The 15,635-nt window shown below is 43.3% G+C and overlaps 1 protein-coding gene across 23 annotated transcripts in view; it reads right to left on the bottom strand.

Annotated features, from left to right (window-relative positions):
• LOC309366917 (dystonin-like) overlaps positions 1–15,635 on the bottom strand; it is a 301,144-nt gene that overhangs the window by 181,322 nt on the left and 104,187 nt on the right. For all 23 annotated transcript variants that reach the window (XM_081905876.1, XM_081905879.1, XM_081905865.1 and 20 more), the window contains one exon: positions 10,884–11,050. In XM_081905876.1, coding sequence (XP_081762002.1) covers positions 10,884–11,050 — 167 coding nt within the window. The remainder of the gene's footprint in view (positions 1–10,883; positions 11,051–15,635) is intronic.

The raw sequence follows: 15,635 nt of genomic DNA, 5'->3' as shown, positions 1-15,635 counted from the left end.
CTATTTAGTTAAATATGTTAAGTTAAATTAATTGGAGATGTTTACAAAAAACAGATAGGCTTAGGATTGAAATAGGTAATATGATGAATTAATATGTTTAATGCGGAATTTGAAAGAAAGAAAGATCTTAAGTGATTAAGTTAATTTTATAAGAATATTGGTTTTGGAAAACCGTTAGAATGATATCGACTGAAATTCAACTATTGAAAAAAACAACTTCCAACAGGTATCTGAGCTATACAGCTACTGCGCTTTAAGAAAAGGGGATGTCTCAAAATGTTCTCCATCTAAAGTGAAGTGGGCATCTTCCCAAAATTCCACAATGCAGCACCAGAAGGAAAGAGCTGCCACTTTGGCAAGGCAATGCACCCTAATCCCTCTTCAAAGTACTAAATGAACCTAGCTTAATAAGATCTGAAAGAATCAGAGGCATGGCACAGGCCACCCTAATATAATATTTTGCTTGTGCTTAAGCCTAAGAAACATTAGAATGAAACGGCCTGCACAATTATTAATAAAGTTGCAGACACCTTAGCATTCTGAAATGTGGCATGATCCAACAGATGTTAAACATGCGTAGCGACTGCTGGCTTATGCTCCATTTCTTTAAGTGTAAATATATAAAACGATTTAGTGCTAAGATCCACTATGGAAAAGTGTGCCTGTAGAGTAAATTAAAGACATTTGACTCAACCTGGAAGCTTAGTTCCCTTTCTCAGTCTGAAAATCCTTAGTCTTGAGGGCTCCATTGTAGCCAAGACATGCAGGGTCCTCATAAAACGTCTCTATTCAATAAAATGAGGCTTACCACATTCCTTCCTTCTCCCCCCTCTTAGTAGAGCTTTTATTTTCCCTTCAAAAGATAAGGCAATGGTAAGCTATTCTTTAGAAAATGGCAAGCAGAAACTAGAATTGCAAAAAAATAAAATAAAAAATCTTTTGTCTTCCTTTCAAACGTATCTCATAGCAATCCAAGGCTTGACACTTAGTAATGTTTTGTTTCTTTCTGATTTGTAGCTGGAGGCAGTCAACAAGTTGTGGCAGATGTTGGCATCACTGCTTCTCCTATCCTCAAGGAATGTACTCAAGTTAGATCCTGATCGCCCGCAACATGTTTGAACATCACTATGGTACAGCGTGTGCCAGCATTTGTCCTGCAGCCTAGCATGAAACAGAAGTTCCAAACCAAAGCTCCGCTGCGTATGACTGGTTTGCCTTGAAGGAGGGTTCAGACTTTTGAAAACTTTCCCCACCTAGAATTCTTTTCCTGTTCTTCTGCCATATTTGTAAACATCTGGCATTTCACATGGCTGTGTCTGCTGCATGAAATCATCTACAGGGCAAAATTTCTGCTTCTGCATGTGGCCTTTGGTTGGCTTCTCTTCCTGTTCTTTGTAGGGAGGGCTACTGTTCCACACCTCCCCATACCGCTAAAGCTTTTAAATAGCCCATTCAAGTCAAAGGAAGCCTTCCCAGCACTTTCAAAAGGCACTGAATTGGGCTCTTAACATTCCCTTTCTAATGTAATAGTAAACCTATCCTGGCATCTGTTCAGAGATGCAGCCAGTAAATATCTTTACCATTTATTTGCCCTTCTGGGTAATAATTCCCAACCTTTTCACTATCCTTCCTATAATGTTGTGCCAAGAACAGTACACAATAGTCCAGGTGTGCTCTTCACTAATGTCTCTGTTATAGGGACGATTTTCCTATGCACACCTCCTCCCCAAGTTTCTGTCCTCCTGGCTGCTACCAGATAATCCAATTTATTGGCATTCACCAGATTGTATGAAATGAGTGAGCAGTAAGAAAATAAAGTGGGGAAATGCATGTTGATTGAACAAGACAAAGGACCCTTTTATAATTACCGTATTTTTCGCACCATAGGGCGCACCGGACCATAGGGCGCACCCAGTTTTTTTGGGGGGAAATAAAGGGGAAAAAATTATTTCCCCCCCAGGTGCGGGGCTGGGGCGGGGGAAGCTAGAGCTTCCCCCGACCCCAGCCCTCAAACAGGCAGCTCTCCGCAAGCAGCGGGAGCGTTCCCGCTGCTTGCGGAGAGGTCCGCGAAGCCTGGACGCGCTGAGCTCAGCGCGCCCAGGCTTCGGCATGCAGGCACCTCTCCGCAAGCAGCGGGAACGCTCCCGCTGCTTGCGGAGAGGTCCGCGAAGCCTGGACGCGCTGAGCTCAGCGCGCCCAGGCTTCGGCATGCAGGCACCTCTCCGCAAGCAGCGGGAGCGCTCCCGCTGCTTGCGGAGAGGTCCGCGAAGCCTGGACGCGCTGAGCTCAGCGCGCCCAGGCTTCGGCATGCAGGCACCTCTCCGCAAGCAGCGGGAACGCTCCCGCTGCTTGCGGAGAGGTCCGCGAAGCCTGGACGCGCTGAGCTCAGCGCGCCCAGGCTTCGGCATGCAGGCACCTCTCCGCAAGCAGCGGGAACGCTCCCGCTGCTTGCGGAGAGGTCCGCGAAGCCTGGACGCGCTGAGCTCAGCGCGCCCAGGCTTCGGCATGCAGGCACCTCTCCGCAAGCAGCGGGAACGCTCCCGCTGCTTGCGGAGAGGTCCGCGAAGCGCGCTGAGCTCAGCGCGCCCAGGCTTCGGCATGCAGGCACCTCTCCGCAAGCAGCGGGAACGCTCCCGCTGCTTGCGGAGAGGTCCGCGAAGCCTGGACGCGCTGAGCTCAGCGCGCCCAGGCTTCGGCATGCAGGCACCTCTCCGCAAGCAGCGGGAGCCCAGCGCTGGGCTCCTGCTGCTTGCGGAGAGGTGTGCGAAGCCTGGAGAGCATGAGGGGTTGGTGCGCACCGACCCCTCTCACTCTCCAGGCTTCAGCGAAAGCCTGCATTCGCACCATAGGACGCACACACATTTCCCCTTCATTTTTGGAGGGGAAAAAGTGCGTCCTATGGTGCGAAAAATACGGTACATCTCACATATGCACCTTTGCAATGTACACAAAACATCTTGACCTCTGCTGCACAAGGACTCCTTAGTGCCCATGCACAATTTAAATGAAGTCTAAATATGCATTTGCTTGCGTTGTGCCCTCCCTAGCCTTGCCTCTCCCCATCTCTTCCCTCTCTCTGCTGGCTTATGTCTCTCACTGTGACCTTCTCACTCACCTTCTGATGTGTTTGCCCTGCCTTAATGTACGTTATAGGCATGGCTGTTTGAGATCCATGTGAATCCCCATCACAAGGCAACTGCTCAGTTACCTGGGGTGGTGAAATGAGCATGAGCTAACACAAGAGGGAGACAGCACTTAGAAAGCAAATACAGATTATTTATTCCTATGTGCAGTTAGTGGAAAGAAAGCAACAAAAAGCAAACATTCTCCCAGATCTTCTTAAGAAGCATATGTCATGAAGACCCCAAAAAGATATACAGAGAGCAGTTCTACTTCAGACACATGGAACAGGCAGACACAATTCTTGTTGTACAATGTTGTTGAAGAATTACATAATAAAGAGCCATTATTTTATTAGTCAATAATCCTTATAACACGTGAACAACAAAAAAACTCGTAGGTCTTTAAACAGCTGAGAAGCCTCTCCATCTTTGTCCTTTTCTCTCATTCTCACACTACTTTTTCGAATTCCTCTCCCAAAGCAAACCTCTCTGATTCACTGACTTGGAATGCTGCTGTCTATTACATGCAGCTTCCTCCCCAACACGCCAAAAAGGCTAAGTAATGCATTATACATGAAAACAAGGAGGGGCTGAAAGATCTGTCTCTGGCGCCTATTGTCTGGGAACCAGAGGCCTAACACATTTACACATGGATATTCTAGGGCTGCAAATTCTAACAGCACCACTGTGTCCCACTATCCCAGAGATAGATCTCAATGTCCCTAATTACTATGACACTTGTTCCAGTTGGCTGCCACATCTTGTAGCTCCTTTGAAGAAGGAAAACCAGCCAAGAATTACAGAACTCGGGGACTTGGAGTTCATCACATGTCACACAGGCTAAGACACCTCTCTCAGTCTCTCAAAGTATAGCTAGAGTTTACTGTACAATCACTCTCCCTGCTTCACTCCCTGGTTCTAACACAGGGATCAGCAATCTTTTTCAGCCATGGGCCGGTCCACTGTCCCTCAGACCATGTGGTGGGCCAGACTATATTTTGAAAAAAATAATGAACCAATTCCTATGCCCCACAAATAACCCAGAGATGCATTTTAAATAAAGGGACACATTCTACTCACGTAAAAACACGCTGCTTCCCGGACCATCCGTGGGCATGATTGATTGAGAAGGCATAAACATCCCCAAGCAACCTCAACTGTTTTCCTCGTGGTGACTTCCCATTGTTGGCAATCCAGCCCACGAGCCTTAGGTTGCCTACCCCTGTTCTAACACCATTTCTGATTGGCTGCTACATACCTCAAAAGACCTTGCAAGATCAGGACTGGAATACTAGTGTGCATAAACATCCCCAAGCAACCTCAACTGTTTTCCTCGTGGTGACTTCCCATTGTTGGCAACCCAGTTCCAACATTGCTGGGTCCAACATATATTTCATTTAATACTTATGTAACCCAAATGTAGCTCTTTTTCATAGTCTATACAGTGGTACCTCAGGTTAAGTATTTAATTCATTCTGGAGGTCCGTTCTTAACCTGAAACTGTTCTTAACCTGAAGCACCACTTTAGCTAATGGGGCCTCCTGCTGCTGCCACACCGCAGGAGCACAATTTCTGTTCTTACCCTGAAGCAAAGTTCTTAACCTGAAGCACTATTTCTGGGTTAGCGGAGTCTGTAACCTGAAGTGTATGTAACCTGAAGCATATGTAACCTGAGGTACCACTGTAGTTCAAATCCATCTATAATTAAGTGTCCTGTTTCTAGAGCAGCAGAGTATGGAAGTCTTGCAGTTCTCCAAACCACTATGTTCCACTGCCGTGTTTACAAGAGGCAGACAGGAAGTAACATAGGCATCTACACAAGCTGACACCTTTAACCTATCCTGCTCCTTCTACACATGATAGCAACATAAAGCACATACTCATTCAGTTCCTCATGCTGGGCAGGCTACCGGTATCTTAAAATTTCTCTCTTCTGGGAACATGATCTCTGTTAGATCCTGTCATCTGATGAGGAAACAGCAACTAAGTTCAGCGCTGCAAGGGAATGTTCTTTTCCCATAAGCTGTGTGTTATTCCTGTCTCTCTCATATATATAGAAAGAGAGAGCGCATCTAAGCAACCCAAATTCTGTGCTGAGAAAAACAAAATCTCTGATAAGAGAAAGCGTATTAGATAATTTCTCTTCATGACTGATTTTTCATTTCACATAATTTGCCTTGGCTTTGCTAGATCAGGAGCGGCAAGGAACTTTCCAGTGCACATATGACCCGTTGTACCCAACTATGGACCATACTCTCAGTCTGTTTTCTGGATTCCAAGTTTTCAGCAGATATTTAACAAGCATTTTCAAGCATATCTTCAAAGGGCAGAAAGTTTTTAAAAATAAAAACTGAGTTTTTTGAGAAATAAACTTCTGTGCCCAATTCCATATTATGTTGTTGCTTTCCTGCAGTCCCTACAGAAATGAAATCTTGTATCTATTCCCTGGCTATTGTAAAGCTACATGAGTGCTCTTTTTGACAGCAGTTTGGACAACTATATCAAGGCCCAGGAAGTCTGATTTCCCAGGCAGTCTGAGTCTCCAATGCTTAAGAAGCTGACCATCCCTGGTTTAGAAGGAACAGCATCATCCAATCAGCTGTGAAGCAAGCAGTCAAAAAACTGTAGGACTCCGAGACTTCCGGTCGGCGCCAGCGTTAATGGCGGTCCTTGCTTCGAGCTCCGAAGCAGGACTGCTCCGTGAGTTCGGGTCTGACCCGCTACGGCGAGCGGGGCACCCCTAAAATCACAGGCGCTGAAGCCTGTGAACAAGGAGATTCGGTGGGCACCTTTGCGCCCCCCGGTATCGCGAAAGAGCCTTTTTAAAGGCTCCGGAGCGGCATCGGGTGTGAGCGCGGTGCTGAGGATCGCAACCCAGCTCACGGAGCGAAGCCGCGTCGCCATTGACGGAGAGCGCCGATTCCTTCCTGAAACTACCGATTGGAAACAACACCCGTGAGTAAGAACAGCAAATAAAGGGAACGGGACTTTAAAATTTAAGAAGATTCGGCTGAAAACGGGAGAGGCAAAAATTAAGGAAGTCTGCCCCCCGGAACTGCATGATTGACTGAGCAACGAAAAGAGTAAGCTGTGCTTAAAGGGGACGTTTTTATGCTTTTTAACTCTGTTAAACCTGACATCGGAAGAGGACCTCCCCCCCCCAACGAGCAGGAGAGGGGGGGAAGAAATTTGACTTAATTTTATCTGCTTAAGAAAGGAGTTTTGAACGGGAAACCTTCCACTGCCGATACCTCTGGCCAGGCTGCCGGAGCAGTGAGCGCCTGAAGTGAGCTGTCAAACTTGACTGAGGATACAAAGTAAGATTTATCTGATATAAAATAACGGGACTTTAGTGGACAAAAACTGTAACATTTTAAATTGCAACAAAGTAGGGTTTTTACTTGGACTTTCGCTTTTGGAACTTTGTATGGCTATTTCTTTCCCTGTTTCTTTGTCTTCGCACTGGATACAATGTACTCCCTCTAGAGGCTTAAAAGAGAGACTGCTGCATTGAGATAGAAACAGTGGGATTTTCCAACTGCAACGACCTTGAGATATGAGCGGCCCACTGGATGAAATATCAACAAGATCCAAAGCAAAACAGGCTCAGGCTCAAAAGAAAAGAGGCTCCTTGACAGGAGCAACAGCAACACAGGAAAGAACAACAACGGTATCAATGGATTCCATGACACAGGCTCTACTCAGGATAAATGAATCTTTAGAATCACTTACTAGGCAAACTACAGAGAACTCCAAGAAACTGACTGAATTGACAACAAGATTGGATTTGAACACGACAATAATATCGACTAATACAGATTCTATAAACCGTCTAATTCAGGAAAGTACAGAGACGAGGAAAATAGCTGAAAGCGCGAGGACCACGGCCGAGGAAACCAAAGGGAAATTTGTTCCTATTGCAAAGAAGGTACATGAGCATGATGAAGCCCTGGCCCTCATGGAATTGGAGAGGAAAGGCAAGAATTTGAAATTGAGACTGGTACCTGAGGAGGAGGAGGACAAGCTCGGGGAATTTCTTACAGACAAGTTCCAAGAATTTTGGAGTGAAGAGTTGGGGGAAGAGGAAGAGGATTTTACAATAACTACAGCCTTCCAGATTGGCAGAAAGCAAGGTAAGAAGCCAAGGGATTGTTTAATAACTCTCAGATCCAAGGAAGAAAGAGATAAAATATTGAACCTACACTTCCAGAGGGCATTGGTTATCAAAAATTCCCAAATACAGATCTTCAAAGATATCCCTAGATACTTTTTGGAGGTGAGAACACAATTTAAAGACCTAGTCGACCTATTAAAACAAAACAACATTCAATTCAGGTGGGAATTCCCACAAGGGTTGTCCTTCAACTTCAAAGGGAAGAAAATCAAAATAAAAACAATTCAAGACAAAGAACACTTTTTGGAGAGAAACTTTGAGGACTTTCAGAAAGGAACTGTAGAGAGGGAAACACTGGATATTACAAACCTATCGTTTGGATTGAACCCAGCACCGACCGACGAGGAACAAGAACTTGGAGCAGTGGGTGGGAAAAATACCCAATAACAAAAATGTCCCTGCAACTTCTGAGTTGGAACTGTAATGGTCTAAACCATCCCCGAAAAAGAGATCAAGTTTTCCACATACTAAAGAAAGAACAGCTAGATATAATTTGCTTGCAAGAAACCCATATTGCCAGGATACACAGGAAACTTTTGATAAATAAGAGATTAGGACTGGAATTTGTTTCCTCAGACAAAGTCAAGAAAAGAGGGGTGGTGATTTATGCCAAGGAAAAATGGGAACCAAAAATGATCTTCAAAGATGATGAAGGAAGATACCTGGCAGTATAAATTCAAATTCAAGGAGAAAAGATCTTAATTGTTGGAGTTTATGCACCCAATGAGGGGAAGGCAGAGTTCTTCAAGAAGTTGCATGAGACCTTAATGGACTTTATGGACTTTAAAATTATAATGATGGGAGATTTCAACGGAGTTGTCTCCACAAACATGGACAAGGCACAAAGACAAGTAATATCTAAGGATGGGAGACTACCAAAGACCTTTTTCGAACTCACTGACACCATGGACTTGATCGACATCTGGAGAACTAGGAACCCTCTGGAAAGAGAGGGAACCTTTTTCTCGGAAGCAAAAATGACCTGGACTAGAATTGATCAAATTTGGATTTCTAGCAGTCTGGCACCTAGAGTGAAAAAAACAGAAATCTGCACAAAAACCTGCTCCGACCATAATGCAGTCAAGATGGAAATGAAATTAACAACGGCTGGAACCTTCAGATGGAGAATGAATGACACCCTATTTAGAGATGAAGAAATTTATCATAAGGCCCAAAAAATATTGAAGGATTACTTTGAGATAAATTTGAGAACGGAGGTGGAAAAAAGAATAGTATGGGACGCAAGTAAGGCCGTGATGCGTGGATTCCTAATTCAGCAAAATTCTATAAAAAGGAAGAAACAAAATGAGAGGAAGGAAAAGATTTTGAACCAGATAAAGGAAGGAGAAAAGAAACTGAGATCTAAGCCGAAGTCTCATGAGATCTTAAGAGAAATAAAGTACCATCAGACGCAATACATGGAATTGATGAATCAGGAAATAGAATGGAAGATAAAGCAAATGAGACAAAGGACATATGAATCGGCAGATAAATGCGGGAAACTGCTGTCATGGCAACTGAAAAAGAGGCAAAAGTTAAACACGGTGACATCCCTGGAAATAGATGGGAAAATTATCAACAAACCAAATGAAATAAGTAACTGTTTTCAAAGTTTCTTCAAAAAACTTTACGCACAAGGGCCTACAAATGAACAAGAAATAGAAGAATTCGTTAAAAAATATGGACTATCAAAGATTTCAGAACAAAATAAAAGGATTTTGAATGAAAAAATTACAGAACAAGAAATAGAGGGTGCCATCCAGAATACGAAATTGGGGAAATCACCAGGACCAGATGGCTTGACTGCAAAATACTACAAAGATCTTAAAGAATGGCTAATACAGCCATTGAAGGAAGTATGCAACCAGATATTAGAGGGGAAAAAGGCTCCCGAATCGTGGAAAGACGCATTTATCTCACTTATACCGAAGACAGAAACTGAGAAACATCAAGTTAAAAACTACCGCCCTATATCACTCTTGAATGTGGATTATAAAATTTTTGCAGACGTTTTAGCAAAAAGATTTAAGAGAGTTTTGATGGAGGAGATTCATAAGAACCAAACAGGCTTTCTCCCAGGGAGACATATGTCAGAAAATGTGAGGAACATTATAGACATTTTGGAGATGCTAGAGGTGGACATTAATAGGAAGGCAGTTTTGATCTTTGTGGACGCGGAGAAGGCCTTTGACAACATTTCTTGGAAATTTATGAAGAAGAATCTCCATGGGATGGGGGTAGGCCAAGGGTTTGAGAACGGTATAGGTGCAATATATTCTGAACAAAGAGCGAAACTAATTGTGAACAATGTGGTAATGGATGAAATACCAATAGAGAAAGGTACACGACAGGGATGCCCTATATCCCCTTTACTGTTTATATCGGTCCTGGAGGTTTTATTAAACATGATTAGGAAGGACCAGCTGGTAAAAGGAATACAGGTCGGATCCAAACAATATAAGTTAAGGGCATTTGCAGATGATTTAGTGCTAACTTTGCAACAGCCAGAAGCTAGTACCAAAAGAGTTTTAGAATTAATGGAGATATTCGGCCAGGTCGCAGGATTTAAATTGAACAAACAGAAAACAAAGGTGCTGGAAAAAAATCTAACAAAAGAGGAGAAAGATAGGTTTCAAAGTGAAACTGGGTTGGAAATAGAAAAAAAGGTTAAGTACCTGGGGGTAAATCTGACATCAAAAAATGTGAATTTATTTAAATGAAACTATGAAAAATGTTGGACAGAAGTTAAGAAAGATCTAGACATATGGTCTAGGCTGAAACTTTCCTTGTTAGGCCGAATTGCTGTTATCAAGATGAATGTATTGCCAAGAATGTTGTTTTTATTTCAGACGTTGCAGATTCTAGACAAAATGGACTGTTTCAAGAGGTGGCAGAAAGACATATCTAAATTTGTCTGGCAGGGCAAAAAGCCCAGAATAAAATTTAAGATCTTAACTGATGCAAAAGATAGAGGGGGCTTTGCCCTGCCAGACTTAAGACTTTATTATGAATCAGCAGCTTTTTGCTGGTTGAAGCAATGGCTACTTCTTGAAGACACAGACATTCTTGATCTGGAAGGATATGACAATAGTTTTGGTTGGCATGCATATCTGTGGTATGACAAGGTAAAGGTGTATAAAAGTTTTAAGAACCATATTGTCAGGAAAGCATTGTACAATGTTTGGAATAGATATAAGGATTTATTGGAAAGTAAAACCCCTAGGTGGTTGTCACCAATGGAAGCGAAAGCAGTGAAAAAAATTAACATGGACTCTAATTGGCCTAAGTATTGTGAAATTTTAGAATATGATGGCGAAAGACTGAAGCTACAAAGTTTTGAGAAGCTAAAGCATAAAGTTCGAGACTGGTTACACTACCGTCAGATAAATGAGATGTTTAAGCAGGACAGGAAACTTGGTTTTCAGAAGGAGAGGTCAAAGTTAGAAACAGAATTGTTAGAATCCAATACTAAAAACTTATCTAAAATGTATAATTTGCTGCTGAAATGGAATACACAGGATGAAACAGTGAAATCAGCTATGATTAAATAAGCACTCTTTACAAAATCTCAACAAGTGTGTGCTTACCTGTATTTATGAATGATGGCATTAAATAATTTCCCATCTCGCCAGCAGGTAGTGAAATTTTCACAACGAATACCAGCATAACCCTCAGTTGTCTGCTGTGTCCACAGGAGCAATCTCTCTTTAGCAGACATGTCCTCTGACTCTCCAGTAACATGGATGTCAGAAATCTGTATCAAAATAAAATAAAAACAGCCAAATTAAAATAGATTAAGATCACTATTAAGAATGTCATCAAATATCAGTAGCGCCTCAAACCCTCCCCCACCCCATCTCATTATGGTCCATCATTATTATGGGGTGGGGTGGGGGGTAGGGAGCTTAATCACAGCCCTGGCTCTTTTGGGCAAAGTCCCAAAGTGGCACGGATAACTTGGCATGAATCCCAGCTCCACTAATTCAAGCATGTCCCTGGGTGGCCTCTCCCATCACGAGTGCACGGAACCGAGTCTGACGCCTCCACACAGGAAGTACAGGACATTACAGAGTGGTGGGGGGGCACAATAAAATCCTTCTCCAAGGATCCTAAATTTAAAAGAGGGCAATGAAGAGAAACGAAACAGAGCATAATAGCAAACAATGGATGGCCAACGGAAGAAGATAACAAGGGACGCACTCAGCAAGTGATCCTGTATGAGGCAATGGGAATAGAAATAGTGACAACTTCATCAATAAGTAAAAAGGAAATGTCTGATCAAGCTAGGGAGCAATTTTCTTGAAGTCTTCTGTTTAAGAAACTAGAATCGGCCAGTGCCACCATCAAGGTTTTCACTGAACCTTCAGAGGGCAGCTGGGAAAATCCCATTAATTTCTAGATGGTTGGAACTCTGGAACCAGTGATACTCAGATACACAGCTGAGTGCAAATAATGCACATGGGGATTGCTTGTTTGAAAATGAAAGCACATCAAAGTATTTCTGTAAGTAGATGGCCAACAGGTTGGGGGGGTAGCATAAGCACCTTCTCTCTGATGCGTTGTCTTTACAAATGCATAGAAAATTTAAATTAGATGGCTGCTTGTTCATGAGAAATGCCTTCCCGCACTCCCTGCTTCCCCTCACAAATTGTATTTTGAAGTGCACAGTACACAGAAGAACTGTCAGGAACAGCACATTTGGACCTGGCTGTAGGTCTGGAAGCCAGTTTTTCACACTCCTAGCAAGGCCCCATTCAAAGGAAGACAGCTATGCAGACTGCAAGGCCTATGCTGGTCTCATGCCTGGCCCTCTCAGCCACGTGAACCACTGGAAACTGAAACATCAATCCCAACTCCCCAAATTAGAGGCGTGTCGACATGATCTCTCTCCCTTAAGAAGCTACTTTGTTCTGGTACATTTAAGGGCAATTATGCCAAGTATCTTTCCTAGTCATCTCAGTTTCTATGCATGACAAAATATCCAGACCCATCATACACAGCAAATAAAACATGTGCCATGTTATTTGGGAGAGTTTATTAAAATGCTGGTGTCAACCAGAAGGGCCAGGTGTGCATTTTGGTGGGGAGGAGAATCACCCTAAATTTTCTTCTGTTAATTTTTCTTTATTTTCTTTAAATTATGCTTCCCTCCCCTGCACCCCACTTAAAATGTTATAGATTATTTCAAGCATGGAAGGAAGTGCAGAGTAATTTTTACAGCACAGGAGATTCCAAGTGGACTCTAGACCTTTAGCCCACAGTTTCAACAACTGTGTATATCGGAAACAGCACTTCAGATTCCATTTCCCATAAGTGACTATTTGCAGGCAGCAGAACAATCTCCAAGTGTCAGTTATATCCATGATGACTCATGCAAATGGCATGTACCAGCTAGGATACAAAACCAAGAACAAAGTCCTATTTTAAACTGCAGTTGCTAAATGCTCTTGTTTTCAGCTCAACTGAAGATCTGAAATGTGAGTTACAATTGTTCTCACTTATATACCAACATATCGCAAAACACCATTTGCAGAAGTATTGATATAGTCAAGAAAATGACTTAAAAATAAAATAAAATCCTGGTTTAATGAATAAACTAAGGGGTATTTTTTTTTTATTTGACAACTCTAGAGCCCCAACCTTCCTTCAAGCCCTTTCTCCACAGTTTTAGCAACATATAGAGAAGAAAATCGGATAAATGTAAATGGTCCACCAGAAATTCTGTGTGGTGTTAGGGTCTCAGACTGGGCGACTATGAAGGCAGGCTCAGACATTTTATTCCCTGATACTATCAAGGCACTTTGCAGGCAGAGGAAAACTGCCAGCCTAATCTCTGCTTCCCTAAAGTGCCACCTCTGCAGATGGCGAGCAGGATCAGATGACATGAGGCATCAATAAGCTCCCACCTGGCCTCAGATTATAGCTGTTGTCTCTAGCCTGGGTCCTCAGCAATTTGTCTGAGCAACTTATCACTCAGTGCAGCTTGAGATGCTACAGAGTGCCTAGGAGCATTGCCTGAGTCTGTCTGACAACCTTACAATGTGGCTCAAATGAAAGTGGAAGACAGGGAGTGGTGTGAATAATGAAATATCATGAATTAGAAATGCTGTTTTAGAAACTTTCAGGATCAGAAAACCAAATTTCAAAGAATTACTCGTTTATATTAATGGGCCCATTTAAGATAAAAACGATAATTTCAAAAGCTAGATGCACATCACTACAGTTAGAAAAAGAAAATAACTATTGTTAACTCATTAAAACCAATAATTGCTATTCATAGCTTTAAAGCAGGTACCGTATTTTTCGCCACATAGGACGCACTTCTTCCCCTCCAAAAATGAAGGGGAAATGTGTGTGTGTCCTATGGGGCGAATGCAGGCTTTCGCTGAAGCCTGGAGAGAGAGAGAGAGGGGTCGGTGCGCACCGACCCCCTCGCTCTCCAGGCTTCAGGAAGCTCTCCGCAAGCCTTGGGAGCCCGCGGCAGTTCCTGTTGGGCTCCCTAGGCTTGCAGATAGCAGCCTGCATCTCGAAGCCTGGGGCGCGCTGACCTGGTTTGGAGGCTGGCGGAGGGGAGAAGTGCGCTTCTCCCTGCCGCCAGCCCCACAAGCTCGGGGGACAGCGGGGAGGCTGAATGCCGCCATCCTGCTGTCCCCCGACCTGGTTTGGGCTTCAGGCAGATATCCGCAAGGCGTGGGAGCCCGGCGGGAAGTTGCGCCGGTCTCCCAAGGCTTGCGGAGAGCTGCCTGTTCTGGGGGCTGGGGAAGCTCGGGCTTCCCCTGTCCCAGCCCGGGGGGGAAATAATTTTTTTTCTTTATTCCCCCCCCCCCCAAAAAAACCTAGGTGCGTCCTATGGGGCAAAAAATACGGTAATCCCTTGCAACTCACTAATTAGTAATTATCACATAGAGATTCAGTAATAAGCATTAGTTCATTCTCTTTATATAGAACTGAAGTGAAAAGATTATTGAAAAGAACCAAAAAGTATACAGCAAAATCATTATTTCTCAAACTTTAAGGCTGCAATCCTATATCCACTGATCCAGCAGCCATCCCTATTGAACACAGAGGAATTTAACTTCTGAGTAAATAAATCGTGCTGCAGGATCAGGACCTCTTCTAATTCCCATTAAATTCAATGAACATGACATTTCCCATTGAAACCAAAAGTGAAACATTTTATTACCTGTGTGGCTACAGATTTATTAATGGACCCTTAGCCTCCAAAAGTGGACACAGATTTGCATATGACACAAAGCACATGGACATGTTATGCAAATCCGTGACCACTTTTGAGAGTTGGCAGGAGGGCCCAATCCTCAAGACAGTGGAGTGAGCCCTAAAAATCCTGAGGAAACCTGCTTCTGGGTTGCGCGCGCGCACACACACACACACCCTTTTCTACACAAAGACCTCAGGGGAAACATTTCTACCCCAGTCTTCTTCCTGACACCTGAGAATTTCTTTTCTCTTCTTGCTGGACAAAGAAACATGTAACCCTGTGAAGCCCAAACAGCCAGACACAGGTTTTCTACCTCAGTGAGGCAACAGAGCAGATGCAAAATGGGGGAAGACCCACACTACACCAGGTTGAGGGAAGCTATGACCCTTTCCCTTCTCCATCTTATTTATTTGCGCTAGGCTCCAGGCCAAGCTTGGAAGTGTTGTGGAGAAGAGAAAAAATGGGCATGTCTTTTTTGCTTCCTTTCTGATTCCTGACACCAGAACAAAATTCACAGTGGAAGGGAAAGGAGGGAAGCAAATCTGTCCATCAAGGATTTAACAGACATTGGTTAGTCACACTATAACCTTTTTTTAAAAAAAAAAAAAGTCCCTACTTTTGGTCTGATGAATAGTACTGCCTGAGCTAAATCCCTCCCCTCTCCAACTCCTTAAATTCAAAAGTAATAATAAAATTGTAAATTAATTCTGCTGTTGATGTGATCCTTTTTTCTTTCTTTTTTGCCTCATTCTTTATTCATTCAGATTACCAGACGCCTAACGTACTCAGCAGCTTGGCCTAACAGCAAATTGAAAAGGAAACCAGCTTGTCTGTAATAGTATAATGCCTTATAAGCTACTTCAAGTAATCAGACTTTTCACATGGAAATCTAGAGTGCATGTGACTATATGTGTGATCATGAGGCTAGTGCATACAACCCAAAGGTTTGCATGAAGGCTCTCTTCAGAAGTGCCACATCTTACACCTTATATCAACAGCAATAATCAGCCAATTTTATACTCTGCCCTGGATTATGTATTCTGAGGCAGGAGGGCAAACAGAGACACCCTTTCCACATTTGCAATAAAGTGCTGTGTATGCTGATAACAGAAGCTGACGT

The sequence above is a fragment of the Podarcis melisellensis genome, assembly GCF_964234715.1.
Source record: "Podarcis melisellensis genome assembly, chromosome: 3".
Taxonomy (NCBI): Eukaryota; Metazoa; Chordata; class Lepidosauria; order Squamata; family Lacertidae; genus Podarcis; species Podarcis melisellensis.
The sequence above is the reverse complement of the archived record's forward strand: the minus strand, read 5'-3'. Positions and strand labels throughout refer to the sequence as shown.